This window comes from Camelina sativa, chromosome 6 (assembly GCF_000633955.1).
Source record: "Camelina sativa cultivar DH55 chromosome 6, Cs, whole genome shotgun sequence".
Taxonomy (NCBI): domain Eukaryota; kingdom Viridiplantae; phylum Streptophyta; class Magnoliopsida; order Brassicales; family Brassicaceae; genus Camelina; species Camelina sativa.
In genome coordinates, this window is record NC_025690.1 from 20,866,822 (window position 1) to 20,881,287 (window position 14,466).

Sequence of the window (14,466 nt, forward strand, 5' to 3'; positions counted from 1 at the left end):
AACCGTGGTTTCGTCCTAAAGGAAATCCAGGATCCAATTTTTTTAAGTATCCAGCCTCTCCAACGATGTCAGTATAAGTTTGGGAATAGCCAAGGTCTCTACCAACACACACGAAGACTTTCTTCTCCTCGTCAATGAAGAAACAGTCTGGAAAATTTATCCAAACCTCCGTATCAATTTTCAAGAACTTGCTCCACGAAACCATTTCGGCTTCAATCGTAGTTGTAATCCATATCTCAAACTCAGGAGCATCGTCATGCCGAAATAAAGCTGCAATCTTCTCTTCTTTAACACAAGATAAAGTAACATATGCATAGTTACGTTCCCTAACGCAAGATGGCAGAGGCAGAAGCGGCCCAATCTCTCTCTTGTAAAATCAAAACAGATTATGTGATCCTTAAAACCTTTTGAGCTTCTTTCTGACGCACACCAGTAGCTGTTTCCCTTAAGAGAAACGCTACTGCTTGAACAATATATTCCCCAGTGTGGAGCAACGTCAAGAGTTGTCCATAAACCGGTATAAAAATCGTAGATTTGATACAAATGAAATTGTTCTTCCGGCGCTCTGTGAAAAAAATCTACAAACCTTGAAGTGACGATAAAATTCTTTATCCTCGTATCCGAGAGAATAATTGGACATGTCATAACTTTGTGGAAAGTAAGCATATATGAGTTTGATCCACCTTGTTTGGCCCCAATACGGATTCCAAACCACAATCCTAGTAACGTCTTTCATGATGCATAACAATAAACCCTCATAGTGGTCAATTCGGGATATGTTGACGTGATAAAGGAACCTAAGTCTACCTCTCTTCTCTATAGATGGATCAACGCCGTCGAAGAAGCCGCTCATTAGATAAACTTTGCGACGCATCACCGCGATCATCATAGTCTCCCCTTCTCTTGTTGGTCTTGTTACTTTACCGATCTCACTTTTGGATAAATCATTCCAACTTTTGCAAGTTAATCTCGCAGCTTTCACAGAATTCATGGAAGCCTACATATAATCTCCTTCATCAAATCCATTGGAAGATCGGAGATCATCGTCGTCATTGTTTCAACCTTCAAATCAAAACCCTAGAATCAACTTCTGATTTCTTGTGGCCAAGGGCAAGTCTAATAATAATGTCTACATATTATAAATAAAAAACCTAAACGAAGCTGGGCCAATCGTGGGCTTTACATGGGCTTTAAATATATAACATCATGTCTTCTTCTTCTTCCTCCAGTTTTATTTACATTGTCGAATTGAAGAAAATGGCAAGATCGTCATCATGGCATCGATTGTCCAATTTCTTGAGAAAATATCGAAAATTTCCTCATTCCTCTTTCAAAACCAAATGGAACGACAATCTCAAGCAGAAATATGCAATGGAAGAGCTAAGAAGCAGTCTAATCGCAGATTCAGAGGACGACGACGGTGGTGGTGTTATACGAACACTGGTAAGCTCATTCCGACTCCATAACTGTGAGCCCACGCCTCAAGCTTACAGATTTGTTATCAAAACCTTAGCTAAAACCTCTCAGCTTGACAACATCGCATCTGTTCTCAATCATCTTCAAGTCTCTGAGAAGTTCGATACACCTGAATCCATTTTCAGAGATGTCATCTCTGCTTATGGTTTCTCCGGAAGAATCGAAGAAGCGGTTGATGTTTTCTTCAAGATCCCTTATTTCAGGTGTGTGCCTTCTGCTTACACGCTCAATGCTTTGCTTTTGGTTCTCGTGAGGAAAAGAGAGAGTCTTGAATTGGTTCCTGAGGTTTTGGTTAAAGCTAGTAAGATGGGAGTGAGGTTAGAGGAATCTACTTTGAGGATTTTGATTGATGCTTTATGTGGAATCGGTGAGGTTGATTGTGCTACTGAGTTAGTGAGGTACATGAGCGTTGATTGTGTTATTGTTGATCCAAGGTTATACTCTCGGTTGTTGAGTTCTGTATGTAAACACAAGGATTCGTCTTGTTTCGATGTACTTGGATACTTGGAAGATTTGCGAAAGACTCGGTTTTTACCAAGTTTGCGGGATTATACAGTTGTTATGAGGTTCTTGGTTGAAGGAGGAAGGGGTAAAGAAGTTGTGAGTGTGCTGAATCAGATGAAATGTGACAGAATCGAGCCTGATATTGTTTGTTATACAGTCCTGTTGCAAGGTGTGATTGCGGATGAGGAGTACTCGAAAGCAGACAAGTTTTTTGATGAGTTGCTCTTGTTGGGTTTGGCTCCTGATGTGTATACCTATAATGTGTATATTCATGGCTTATGCAAGCAGAACGATGTTGAAGGCGCGTTAACGATGATGTATTCCATGAACAAGCTAGGTTCTGAGCCTAATGTGATTACTTACAATATATTGATTAAGGGGTTGGTTAAGGCCGGGGATCTGAGTCGAGCTAAGACTCTATGGAAAGAGATGGAGACGAATGGAGTTAACAGGAACAGCCACACGTATGATATTATGATTAGTGCATTTATTGAGGTAGACGATGTTGTTTCTGCTCAAGGTTTTTTGGAGGAAGCGTTTAACGTGAATGTGTTTGTCAAGAGTTCAAGAACTGAGGAAGTCATTAGCAGGTTATGTGATAAAGGCTTGATGGATAAAGCAGTTGAACTTTTAGCACACCTGGTATAAGCCTATGGATCAACTCTAAATGAGTTTGTAAAATTTGATGGTATTTGGTCTTACTTATGGATGATTGTTATAGAACTTAAAAGAAGGGAAATTAGTTTGTTTGTGCAATGATTTGAGAAGAGTTCAAAACTACATGTTCGAAGCAAAAGAGAAATCTTACAAATATTACTTATCTCAAATATTGGAACTAGATTTGTTCTTTGCACTAATGTGTATACAAATTTGACACATTCATCAAACTTGACTGTGTATTGTCCTGCTTAGATTACGATGAGACCTTTAAGTAAAAGAATGGCCAGTACGCATTGAGTCATTTTGTTTAAGCCAAAGGAAACTTCAATAGATGCACTGAGCCATTTAGATGCGAAGTTCACATACATGAAACATTACCGTAACACAGCAGAAAGTAAAAATAGAAACCCCAATAAAACGAGCCAACACAAATCATATGGTTCTTCTTTATCATGTAAGATACGCATCGCACTACAAGACGTCCCATATAGATCCCAAGAGTACCACGAAGCGTTACCAAACACACAACTTTTCTCAGTGTTCTGCTCCTGCAGACAGCAAGTGTAGCCTTACACTCCCAAAAGAGTTCCAAAAAACTACAAGAGCGCAATAACTTACCTGTAACTTAAAGAGTTTAGGTCTTTAAGTATCAGGGTAACCTACCTCTTGATTTCCCTCCCCTCTCCTTTTGTGCCTCCTCCTAATAATATCTAAATTGCTTCTTCATTAGCTTTTCTATTTCAGCAAGTCTCAACATGTTTTGATCAAATCGACGCTTTTCTAAACTACTTTGTTCTATCCTTTTGCCTCGTGCAAGTTTCTTGATTTGGACCAAACTTGGAACATAAGAGCACATACTTTCCCAACGGTTTTGTTCTGCAGGTACTCCGAAAACCAAATTGTTTAAGTATCCAGCCTCTCCAATGATGTCAATATATGTTTTGGGATATATGTCAATATATTTATACCTTCTACCAAGACACATGAAGACTTTCTTCTCCTCGTCAATGAAGAAATAAGCTGGAAAATTTATCTTAAGCTCCGTATTAAATTCTTCTTTAACACAAGATAAAGTCACACATACATATTTGTGATCCTTAACGCAAGATGGCAGAGGCAGAAGCGGCCCAAATCTCTCTCTTGTAAAATCAAAACAGATTATGTGATCCGTAAAACCTTCTGAGCTCCTTTCTTTAGCACACCAGTAACTGTTTCCCTTAAGAGAAACGCTGCGGTCTGAACAATGTATTCTCCAGTATTGAGCGACGTCAAGAGTTGTCCATAAACCAGTATCAAAATCGTACAATTCATACCAAACAAATTGCTTTTTGGGCGCTCTATGATAATCCACAAACCTCAACAATTTAAGGCTGCAACAAGATTCCTTATCCTCGTATCCGAGAGTATAACTGAAATATCCTTGTAGAAGGTGAGAATATCTAAGTTTGATCCACCTTGTTTGCCCCAAATACGGATTCCAAACCACAATCCTTGTAACGTCTTTCAAGAAGCATAACAATAAAACCCTCATAGTGGTCAATTACGGATATACTAACTTGATTGTTAAGGAAACTAAGTTCACCTTTAAGCTCTATACATGGATCAACATCAACCACGCCGCTCATTAAATAAATACTGTGACGCTGCACCACGATCATCATTGACTCCCCTTTTCTTGTTGATTTACCAATGTGCATCTTCTTAAAGCTCTCACTTTGGGATAGATTGTTCCAACTTTTGCAAGTTGATCTCACAGCTTTCAAAGATTTCATGGGAAGCCTATTAATAATCTCCTCCAGCAAATCCCTCGGAAGATTGGAGATCGTCGTCATTGTTTCAAATAGCAACCAAATGTGTATTTGAATGTAAAGGGAAAAACAAAAAGTATACACTACACATATATATTGAAGAAGATATATAAAAAAAACCCTAAATAAAGTTGGGCCTAGCGTGGCCTCCAGAATCTAGTCAGCCTTTAGATGTCGTTTACTCTGTCTGTTTAGAAAGATCATTATAGAGTCGGTTTAAGTTAAACGACTTGTATGCACTATGCACACGCCATGAATGCATATGGTTCATTATCGATCATGTAAGACAGACAGGCATATGGTTCCAAGACCATCTCCAAGCATTTCCAAAACACAACCTCTCTCAATATTCTTCTCGACTGCTGCAACCTCTTAAGGGTAATTATAATCATAATAACTCCAACAGAGTTTCAAAAAATGCAAAAGACAATAATTTTACATGTACGTTATAATGTTTCTTATTCTTATTTTTGAAATCTTAAAGTATGATGTCTTGAAGAATCAAAGTCACATCCCTCTGGATTTCCCCCTGTTCCAAACCTCTCCTCTCATAGAATCTGTCGGTCTCCGGTTATTGGTAGATAGTACCTCTTAGACTCTAACGAGACAAACTTCAAACAATTATGTAGAAGACGAATCAAGATAGGAAGATTGAAATGTGGTTTACTGTTTTTAGAAAACATTGTTTGAGTCGGGTAAGTTAAAAACACCTAATTTCTACACTGTTTTCTCATTTCTTTCAAACTAAAACCTTCCATAATATTTCAACAAATTTCTTCTTCTCTCTCACTTCTCTCAACTATTATAATAGTATTATATAGATATCAGCTCCCGTATTGATTCTCAAGAACTTGGTCCACGAGTCTCAATCTTGGTCGTATTCCAAATCTCAAGGAGTCAAGGTCACATTCATAACCAAAATGTGGTTTACTGTTTTTAGATACCAAGTTCAGATACATGAAACTTGCCATAAGTTCAAACCCTAAACCCAAAACATTATCGTACCAACACACAGCAGAAAGTAAAAGAGAAACCCAATAAAACGAACCAACACACATCAGGAAGTAAAAAGACAACCCCAATAGAACGAGCAACATCATATGGTCCTTTATCATGTAAGATAGGCATCGCACTGCAAGAAGTCCCATATAGAACCAAGAGTACCACAAAGCATTTCCAAAACACAACTTTTCTCAATGTTCTGCTCCTGCAGACAGCAAGGGTTTTCATTATAAGCCTTACACTTCCAAAAAGAGTTTCAATAATACAAGAGCGCAGTAATTTACCTGTAACTTAGAGTTTAGGTCTTTAAGTATCAGTGTAATCTCCCTCTTGATCTCCCCTGTTCCAACCCTCTCATTGAATCTATCAGTCTCTCTTACCCTAAGCCTTAGAGTTTGGCTTTTGTAAATAGTAGCTCTAACGTGACAAGCTTCAAAAAGTCTGTATCCATCCTCGGATGAAGCTTTACCGAATGGCCACCTTAAACCGCCTTTCACATTTGGATCAACAGTCGCTGAATCCAATAGTGCTTTAATGTTGCTTATCTCTTTATCCTGCCCATTATAGAAAGATAATCAACCCAACCTAAGTCCAAAAGAGGTGTTTTATCCAGAAAGATATATATTACCAAAATTCAACTCACTGTGAGAGACGTCATTTTCCTTTTAGCAGAGAGCATCAGTCTCATGTCGAGATTCTTGTCAATGCATGACACATCAACAACCATATGCCTTACAGGATTAAGCTCGGCCTGTGCAACAGTAACAGCAAAAAAACTCAAAGTTCAAAGACAGTAAGGTAATATCAATGATAAGATGAATTATATGGAGACAACATGGCTTCTATCTTTAAATTCTTGTTTTTATTTGTTGTTCGTGTTAGATCACTGAGGAATAAAGAAGAGATTTTACTCTAAAACTAATCACATACACAAAGAACTCGAAACTTGCCTTGTACATACTGAGCCGTCCATCTTCCTTGAGGCTACATTTGCAGTTGATGGTTGCATTGGGACGAGTATGGTGTGATACCTGAAAATAGAAGCCAAACACAATCAAACACATTCAGTGCCATCAAAGAGACAGATCCAAACACGTACCTTCACGGTGTATGTTTCCTTTTCCAAGTCAAGAGAGAATCCATGGCTTCGTACAACCTCAGACTTAATGTGTTGTAAGTAAGACGTTGGGACATCTGTAGAGAACGTCTTAGAGTTTTTCAGCGAACATTCACTCACAGGACTACCTTGATGCCTGGTTATATGTTGTACGAGTTAGAAGAAGAAATACAAAGAGGTTCTGTAAGCAGAAAGATGCCAGATCAGAAGCTGAATCACTTACCCATAGAAGAAAATTTTACCAAACCGAGCAACCAATCTCAATACATGATGATGCTCCTCCATTTTAGTCTTAGCTCGCTCATAAGCCAACACAAGATCCTCCCCAACGTTCTCTGCTACTAACAGCCACTGTTCTTTTTTTTCTTCACTCTCTACAAGATACATATTCACTTAATATAAACATATAAAAACACAGTTAAAAAATACACAATGCATCCTTCTTTTGACTAGAAAGATCATAACGCTAGCAAAGTAGTCACAACTAGTTGATGTTTGTATTGTTAAATACATACATAACCAAAGTCCAAATACTGCGTTAAGACACAAACAATTCTGCATAAAGCTTACATCATTTTTAACTATTACACCACTGACAAACACAGATCCTTACCGTTTCGGACATTGTTGAGCATCAGTACCGAAGGCTTTTCTCCTTTTCTACACTCGACAGAATCCGAGGACAAGGGCACAAACTTAACATACGAAGGAACCTCATCCTCGATTCCATTTGAACCAACAAGAAACCATTTAGAAATGGAATCTCCTGAATAGACTATCCGGTTGCTTTTATCACTGCTACAGCTACTGTTCAAGCTGAGGTTTTTCTTGAATTTTATATCAAGAGAATCTGGAACAGGGTCAGGTTTGGTTGGATCCTTTGAATGCCTCTTGTGTGGTGGAATATAAGGCATGTTTGAACCTGAAACTCACCCAAAATAAAAATAAAAAAAAAAACGAATTCAAGAAAAAAAAAAACTTCAACTTGGAGCTCAGAGATAGTCAGAGAGGAACAATCTAATGAAATTAATGGAGATATATGAAAAGGCTGAGAATTTCAAGGTGGGAAGGTGGGAAGGTGAGAAGGCGAATTATACCCTTTAGTCGACTCAACGCCTTTTGATGTTCCTACAGAGAGAGTAACAGTGAACTTAAAAGAGACTCTTCGCTCCCTTTTTATCTCTCCATTAACTTCATTAGATTGTGTTTTGTTTCGATAAGGTTCACAATTGGACAAGTCAAATTATGAGTCCATAACCCAAAACTCAAGCTTGCGCTGGAAAAATCAGGTTCCCGAGGGGCCTCTCTGGTCTTAAATGCAGGTTTTATTGAAACAAAGTTTGATACGATGTTTGTGAAAAAGTAACAATTTTTAAGTATTTTAGGCTTAGTGAAAAAAGGAAAAAAAATTGTATTTTTAGGCAATTTCTCAATTTGTTGTTCTAAAAAAAAAGTCTTTAAGCGTTGAGTTTTTTTTTCACTCTCTCTCTTTGTTTCTTTCTTTGCCCCTACCTATATCCGCCGTCTCGAAACCACAGAAAATCCGTTTTTTAGTTTTTTTTTTCCAGCTAGCTAAGTGATGTCGTCACATATCTAATGTGGTCGGTCACTACTTCAATGAAGACAGAGGAGGAGGAGCTTTTCTAGTTCTTTCTTCCTTGTAAAGTTTTTTTCCCTTTTTGAAATTGAAACAAAGTTTACTTGGCAGAGAGCTTGATCAGGAAAGCTTAAACAATGCCGTTGACGAGGTACCAGTCTCGTAACGAGTACGGATTAGCAGATCCGGATCTGTACCAAGCTGCTGATAAAGATGACCCCGAAGCTCTGCTTGAAGGTGTCGCCATGGCTGGTCTCGTTGGTATATTGCGTCAACTCGGTGATCTCGCCGAGTAAGTTTTCTCTCTAATCGAAGTTTATGTAATTGACTTCAAATCGCTGCAAATTCGGAGTTTTTGGAATCTACTGTCCTTGGCCCACACGAGTTCTAAAGTTGCAATTTTTATCAATCTTAGAGCTTTGACGAATCTAGATTTAGTTTTGGAAGTGAAAGTTTTGATTTTTGATGGAATTGACTTTAAATTAATGTAATTTGTGATGTAAGGTTTGCTGCTGAGATGTTTCATGACTTGCACGAAGAAGTAATGGCAACTGCTTCTAGAAGCCATGGTCTAATGGCTCGTGTACAGCAACTGGAAGCAGAGTTCCCTTCTATAGAGAAGGCATTACTATGTCAGACCGATCATTCACCTTTTTTCTCTTATAAAGGTCAGATAAATTGGTGTTGCTATGAACATTCATGATCTGGTCAGCTTTTACTTTGATGTTGGATTAGTTTAAGATGACTCTATGACTCTATTTTTCAGGTGTGGAATGGCATCCGAATCTACAATTGGAACAGAGTGTGGTTACACGTGGTGACTTACCCCGTTGTGTTATGGATTCTTATGAGGAATGCAGAGGTCCCCCAAGGCTATTTCTTTTGGACAAGTATGATTTACCTTTTCTGTTAATATTTCTTCTCTAGTAGTTTGTGAGAGCTGAGGATGTAACATCTTTTGATGGGTTTGTTTAGATTTGATATCTCGGGAGCTGGAGCATGCTTGAAACGCTACACCGATCCATCATTTGTTAGGCTCGAAACGTCTTCATATGAAGAATCATGGGATGATATTCAGAAAGAGAAGAAATCACAGAAAGCAAAGGTAGTTGTACTGCTGAACGAGGGAGCTTCCTACTTTTCTGTTACATAGTAGACAAAACCTACTTTTAGTTTAGGCTGTAGAAGTAGGAAAAAAGTAACTTAGCCTTCTTAGGTATTTTGGTCGATTTGCTGAATAGTAGGTTCTGTTTTATATGTTCTTGTCTTAGCGTACCATAAAACTTAGACAGGTCCATTGAAAAATGCTTATGCTCATGGTGTTTTGAATGTGTAATTATCTTCCTCTTCGTACTTCTCATAGTTTTTCCTCTTAATCTCTTGTAGAGAAGAGCTACTCAATGGAGGAATGGAGGAACACCTGAAAATGCACTATCATCACATGCCAAGTGAGTATTGTCTATTTTATGTATTGTATGTTTGTTATAATTCTCTTAGTTCCCATATTGGTATTTGATTGTGAGTGACGATGGCTGCTTCATATCATTCAACTGGCACAGATTGCATGAATTGTTTTTGGAGGAGCATTTAGAGACTCATCATTTAGACCCAGCGCGCGTTGTGAAGTTGAAAACTAGAAAGCTAGATGGGTGTACCCTTATTTCAAAATCAGGGGAAAGCTACATGGAGAAATTTGTGCAGACACGTGTAGATAGTAAAATAAGTTATGAAATAATCACCCAAAACCCCGGATTGTTGACATGGAATATGGATAGTACTAGAGACATAGTAACCGATATACCTGAAATCAGTATGGTGGATGCTATGGAGAAGTCTCACGGAGGAAGCAGCGCAGAGGTTTCATTACCAAGTGAGCAGGAAAATGTGACAAATGGTAACTTAAATAGGGGTTTGATTGAAAAAGATATAGAGACAGTGCCTGAATCTACTTCTTACAATGAAGTCCATGGTACAACTTTTACAAAGGATTCACAAACTAATTTGAACGAGAAGCCAGGATTATTTCAACAGAGGAGTTATTCTGAAGATTTGACCAGTGATGCTGACAATTATGTTGACGCACCAGCGACCATGGAGTCGGAAACAGAAACAGACGATGAGTATAGAACTAAGAACAGATCAGATGCTTTGAAGGATGAGAACCATCATACATATTCTGATGCGGATGAAGAGAGGATGGAGGACCCACCTCAATTTTCATTTTTTCATTCAAATGGAAACACACCTGTGTCAGAAAATGGGAGAAGCTCATTCGGGAAACGGAGCACTAGTTATTCTTACTCGGACACTGCAAGCGTATCCATCGATGATCAGTCTGATGGAGAGAAACTTTCTGGATGTTTACCTTCTACTTCTAGTTTTAAGAGTGAGCTGCATGTAACTCCTGAAGCCAGCAAAGTGTCTAATGATTATAATGTTCATGAATCAGTTAGTAGTAGCAATGTAGATGGCCAGACATCATTAAGATCGAATGATACATGTTCAAGTCCAAGGCCAGTCTCTCAGAATGATGAATCATGTCCACGGACTGTTCAATCGTTAGCACCAGTAGACATTGGAAATTCTCCAGAACTTGATAGGCTTGATCTAATTAACGGAGGCAATGATGTAAGCAAGGTGGATCCAATCGATTGTTCTAGATCCCGTGCATCTTTTGATGCTAAAAACTCTAACTTCCCTTCTGAATCTTCGTCAATTAGTTCAACTTCTGAGGGAAGCAGATGCTATACTACCATTGAGAAGAACGATATGGTTGATTGTTCTTCAGATTTAGTAAAGTCAGCCACTAGTCCTCAAGTTTTTGTTGATATCCAAACAGGTGAACAGTTACGTAGCGGTGATAATGATATTGAGACAAACTCTACCGTTGCTTGGTCTAAAGTTGTAGCAAACTCAGGTAGCGATCCTGAAGGCCATGATGGTAGTAGCCTAGCAGGGAAGCTGTTACCTTGCTCAGCTGGGAAGGGGATGGAAGTTTCACCTGATATTCCCGATAAAGTCTGTGGTCCAAGTACAGTAGATGAAATTCATTTAAAAAATGCTCTGGGTGATGAAACTGATTGTGTAACAGTGACTAATGTAGTGGCCGACGTTGATTCTGAAAATTTAGTAACCGACGTAAATTCTCAAAATTCAGTTGATTCTCAGACTCCAGTTGCTGATGTTGGTTCTCAAAATTCAGTTGCTGAGATCTCCAATGAACATTCAGGTGCATTTGGCAACACGGCTGGTGTATCTGTTTCAGAGTCCCATGAAGACACACTAGAGAATGGAATGTCCATGCCTGCTGAAGTCAATAGTAAGCTGACTTTTGATTTTAACTCGGGAGGAGAGAAATTGGGGGGAGATGCTTCATCTGCTTGTAGCAAAAGCGATGAACATATCTCTGATGAAGGTTTTCATGACCTTTCAGGGCTGGACAATGCAACTACAGACATTGTCCCGAACATAGAGCTTGATGTATCTGATAATGACAGTGACACTTCCAGTGGTGGTGTTAACCATGCCGTTAGCCTGTCATCTACTAGTTTGAATGGTTCTCTACCTTGGATTCCGATTAATACTTATCGATCGTCTCCTAAAGCTGGAGAGATTTGCCAAGACACAGTAGTAGAGTCTGATGGGACACTACCAGCAGAGGATAATCTAGAGTCAGAGATAAAAATGCAGAAAAGCCCACAGGAAGTGTCCTCAGAAGGTCTGAATACTTCCCTAGACAACAATGACCTGGCAAGTTGTGAATCTATAAGTCCCAAGCCATCTCAGGATCAAAGGCACAGAGACACAGAAACCAGTTATCCTGGTGAGAGCATTCTTGTTGATAATTGTATAGATTCCTCGCCAGTGAATAATCTGAACCTCATAGAGAGTGAGGCTCTCGAGCAGACAGTTAGAGAGCAAACACCTTGTGCAAGCCATACAGTTCCAGATGAGGAATTTCTGCAGTCAAATGTTTTCGGAGGTTTAGAGTTTGTACCACAATCAGCTGGCTTAGATTTTGCACCCCAATCTGCAGGTATAGAATTGAACAGACCTAACCAAGAACTGAATCTGGATCCTACTTTTCCTAGCTTTGGCTTGATCCCTGAGACTACTCCACCCAATCAGGAGGACATGCCACCGCTGCCACCCCTTCCTCCTATGCAATGGCGTATTGGGAAGGTTCCACATTCTTTTCCTACCTTCATGGGGGAATCAGTCGAAACCAGTAGTTCTGTTCTATCAGCGGCACCACCCAGTGATTTTAGCTTGGACGTTCAAATTGGGTCTAAATCACCAGAGATGTCTGTATCCTTAGGAAGTGACGAATCAGAACAACTTCCTGGAGGGTTTGTGAACAATGCATCAGAAACGCCGTTGCAATCATCCATTCAGTTCCCAACCATTGACGCTGATTCGAATAGTCAGTATGACAGTCCTGAGCTCCCTACAATGCCTAATCAGGGATGTATAGAGGATTTTGGTTCTGAAGTGAACAATCTTTTGGCTGATAATGCAGTTCAGAACCACGAGCTCGTTTATTCACAAGAGCCGTCATTGCAGCAGCCTCAGGATCTATCGGCAAAATACGAAGATCTCAAGGACGATACAGATTTCGTTTATTCACAAGAGCCGTCATTGCAGCAGCCTCAGGATCTATCGGCAAAATACGAAGATCTCAAGGACGATACAGATTTCGTTTATTCACAAGAGCCGTCATTGCAGCAGCCTCAGGATCTATCGGCAAAATACGAAGATCTCAAGGACGATACAGATTTCGTTTATTCACAAGAGCCGTCACTGCAGCTGCCTCAAGATCTATCGGCAGATTTGAAGGACGATACAGATGTGCTTGTGTCACTAAGCTCAACCGATGATCACCATTGTCCTGAAACCAAATCCCTGACACCAACTCAATCAACAAAGGTAGAAGATGAGAGTCATTGTGTTCCTGATGCTTCAAATGCAGATACAGCAGAACCATCAAACACGTCAGTTCAGAAGATAATTCCTGGTGCAGCGGGAGATGCTATGTGGCCTGTCAACGCGTTCTCTGTTGCACCTACCTTGGACACAGATAAGCCAGAAGTGGTCCCTACGGTTCGGCTTCCTCGGCCAAGAAGTCCGCTTGTTGATGCCGTTGCAGCTCATGACAGACGCACGGTAACAATTACATCCTGTCGGCAAATACCATGCCTATGCTAAAATTTTGACTCTGATCGCTTGTTCTGATGATTTGGCAGATGAAGAAAGTCTCTGAGATGGTCCACCCACCAATTAAATCAAAGCAAGATGACAAAGATTCGTTGCTCGCGCAAATTCGAAATAAGGTAGCAACATTGTTTTCTTCCTCTTTAGTTGTAGTTCATTGTAGTAATTTGTATCTTTCACCTCTGGCTAATGCACTAGGTCGAAATGGTTCTATATTGATCATGTAAAAACCCAAATGCAATATCTAATCTTGTTAACAGAATCTGAGATTTTTGGAGGTTTTTGACCCTGTTTTGTCTATATGCAGTCCGTCAATCTGAAGCCTGCAGCAGCTACACGACCCAGCATCCAAACTGGTCCTAAAACGAATATAAGGGTAGCTGCAATCTTAGAGAAAGCAAACACAATACGCCAGGTTCGTTACTCTCTTTCGGATTCCTTTTAAAACAGTAAACGTTTTCCAGTTTTTTCCTTTGTTCCTTTTTATGGTTCTTCTTACTAATCCTAGAGACATCATGTTGTCCCACATTGGATTCCAAAGCAGTTTCTTAAGTGGAAACATTGACTTATTTAGCCTGATCATAGACCATTTTTAAAAACTCACTTTTTCCCTATCACATACACATCCTAAACCGGTGTGACACTTGTGCAGGCAATGGCTGGAAGCGACGAGGACGAAGATTCAGATAGTTGGAGTGACTCTTAACTTAAATCCATGATCGTTTGGCTTTTCCGTTGTGTCCGTTCTTGTTCCACGATGAGTGCGCAAGCGCTTAGAGTCTCAGGTAGGTTATACAATTTCTATTTCAGACATATTAACATAAAAAAAATACAGTACTATCATCTCTTATATATCATGTATGTATGTATATTGTATACTGTTTTATAGGTTTGTGCGTGTATGTTGTAAGTAAATTCCGGAATTTACAGTAGTGTTACAAAAACTTTGTGGGGTTTTATTTTCTTATATATTCTTTTTCCTCAATAGAACATTCTTTTTAGTGCCCTATGTAATGTATCATTGTTATGTGTGTATCACTGTATTTGGAACCATATTCATTCTCATGTACGAGACAAAAAAAAAACAATCT

The 14,466-nt window shown here is 39.3% G+C and overlaps 3 protein-coding genes across 4 annotated transcripts; 2 read left to right on the forward strand and 1 right to left on the reverse strand.

The window, feature by feature from the left end:
- LOC104792645 (pentatricopeptide repeat-containing protein At2g38420, mitochondrial) lies at window positions 1,249-2,739 on the forward strand. Its single transcript, XM_010518833.2, has one exon. It carries the CDS (start codon window positions 1,258-1,260, stop codon window positions 2,626-2,628), a length of 1,371 nt encoding a protein of 456 aa, XP_010517135.1. The 5' UTR covers window positions 1,249-1,257; the 3' UTR covers window positions 2,629-2,739.
- LOC104792646 lies at window positions 5,329-7,909 on the reverse strand. The gene is made up of 8 exons (XM_010518834.2): window positions 7,665-7,909; window positions 7,181-7,489; window positions 6,791-6,941; window positions 6,550-6,703; window positions 6,401-6,481; window positions 6,094-6,201; window positions 5,735-6,004; window positions 5,329-5,655 (listed from the first exon to the last, which is right to left on the reverse strand). The coding sequence occupies exons 2-8, from the start codon at window positions 7,479-7,481 to the stop codon at window positions 5,560-5,562; spliced, it is 1,161 nt and encodes a 386-aa protein (XP_010517136.1). The 5' UTR covers window positions 7,482-7,489; window positions 7,665-7,909; the 3' UTR covers window positions 5,329-5,559.
- Window positions 8,013-14,382, forward strand: LOC104792647 (protein SCAR2-like). 2 transcript variants are annotated; one of them, XM_010518836.2, is made up of 10 exons: window positions 8,013-8,456; window positions 8,669-8,832; window positions 8,931-9,054; window positions 9,140-9,269; window positions 9,551-9,612; window positions 9,724-12,758; window positions 12,840-13,327; window positions 13,408-13,494; window positions 13,683-13,790; window positions 14,028-14,382. In XM_010518836.2, the coding sequence occupies exons 1-10, from the start codon at window positions 8,302-8,304 to the stop codon at window positions 14,079-14,081; spliced, it is 4,407 nt and encodes a 1,468-aa protein (XP_010517138.1). In that variant the 5' UTR covers window positions 8,013-8,301; the 3' UTR covers window positions 14,082-14,382. The 2 variants fall into 2 exon arrangements, with proteins under 2 accessions (XP_010517138.1, XP_010517137.1); XM_010518835.2 differs by having other exon boundaries at window positions 9,724-13,327.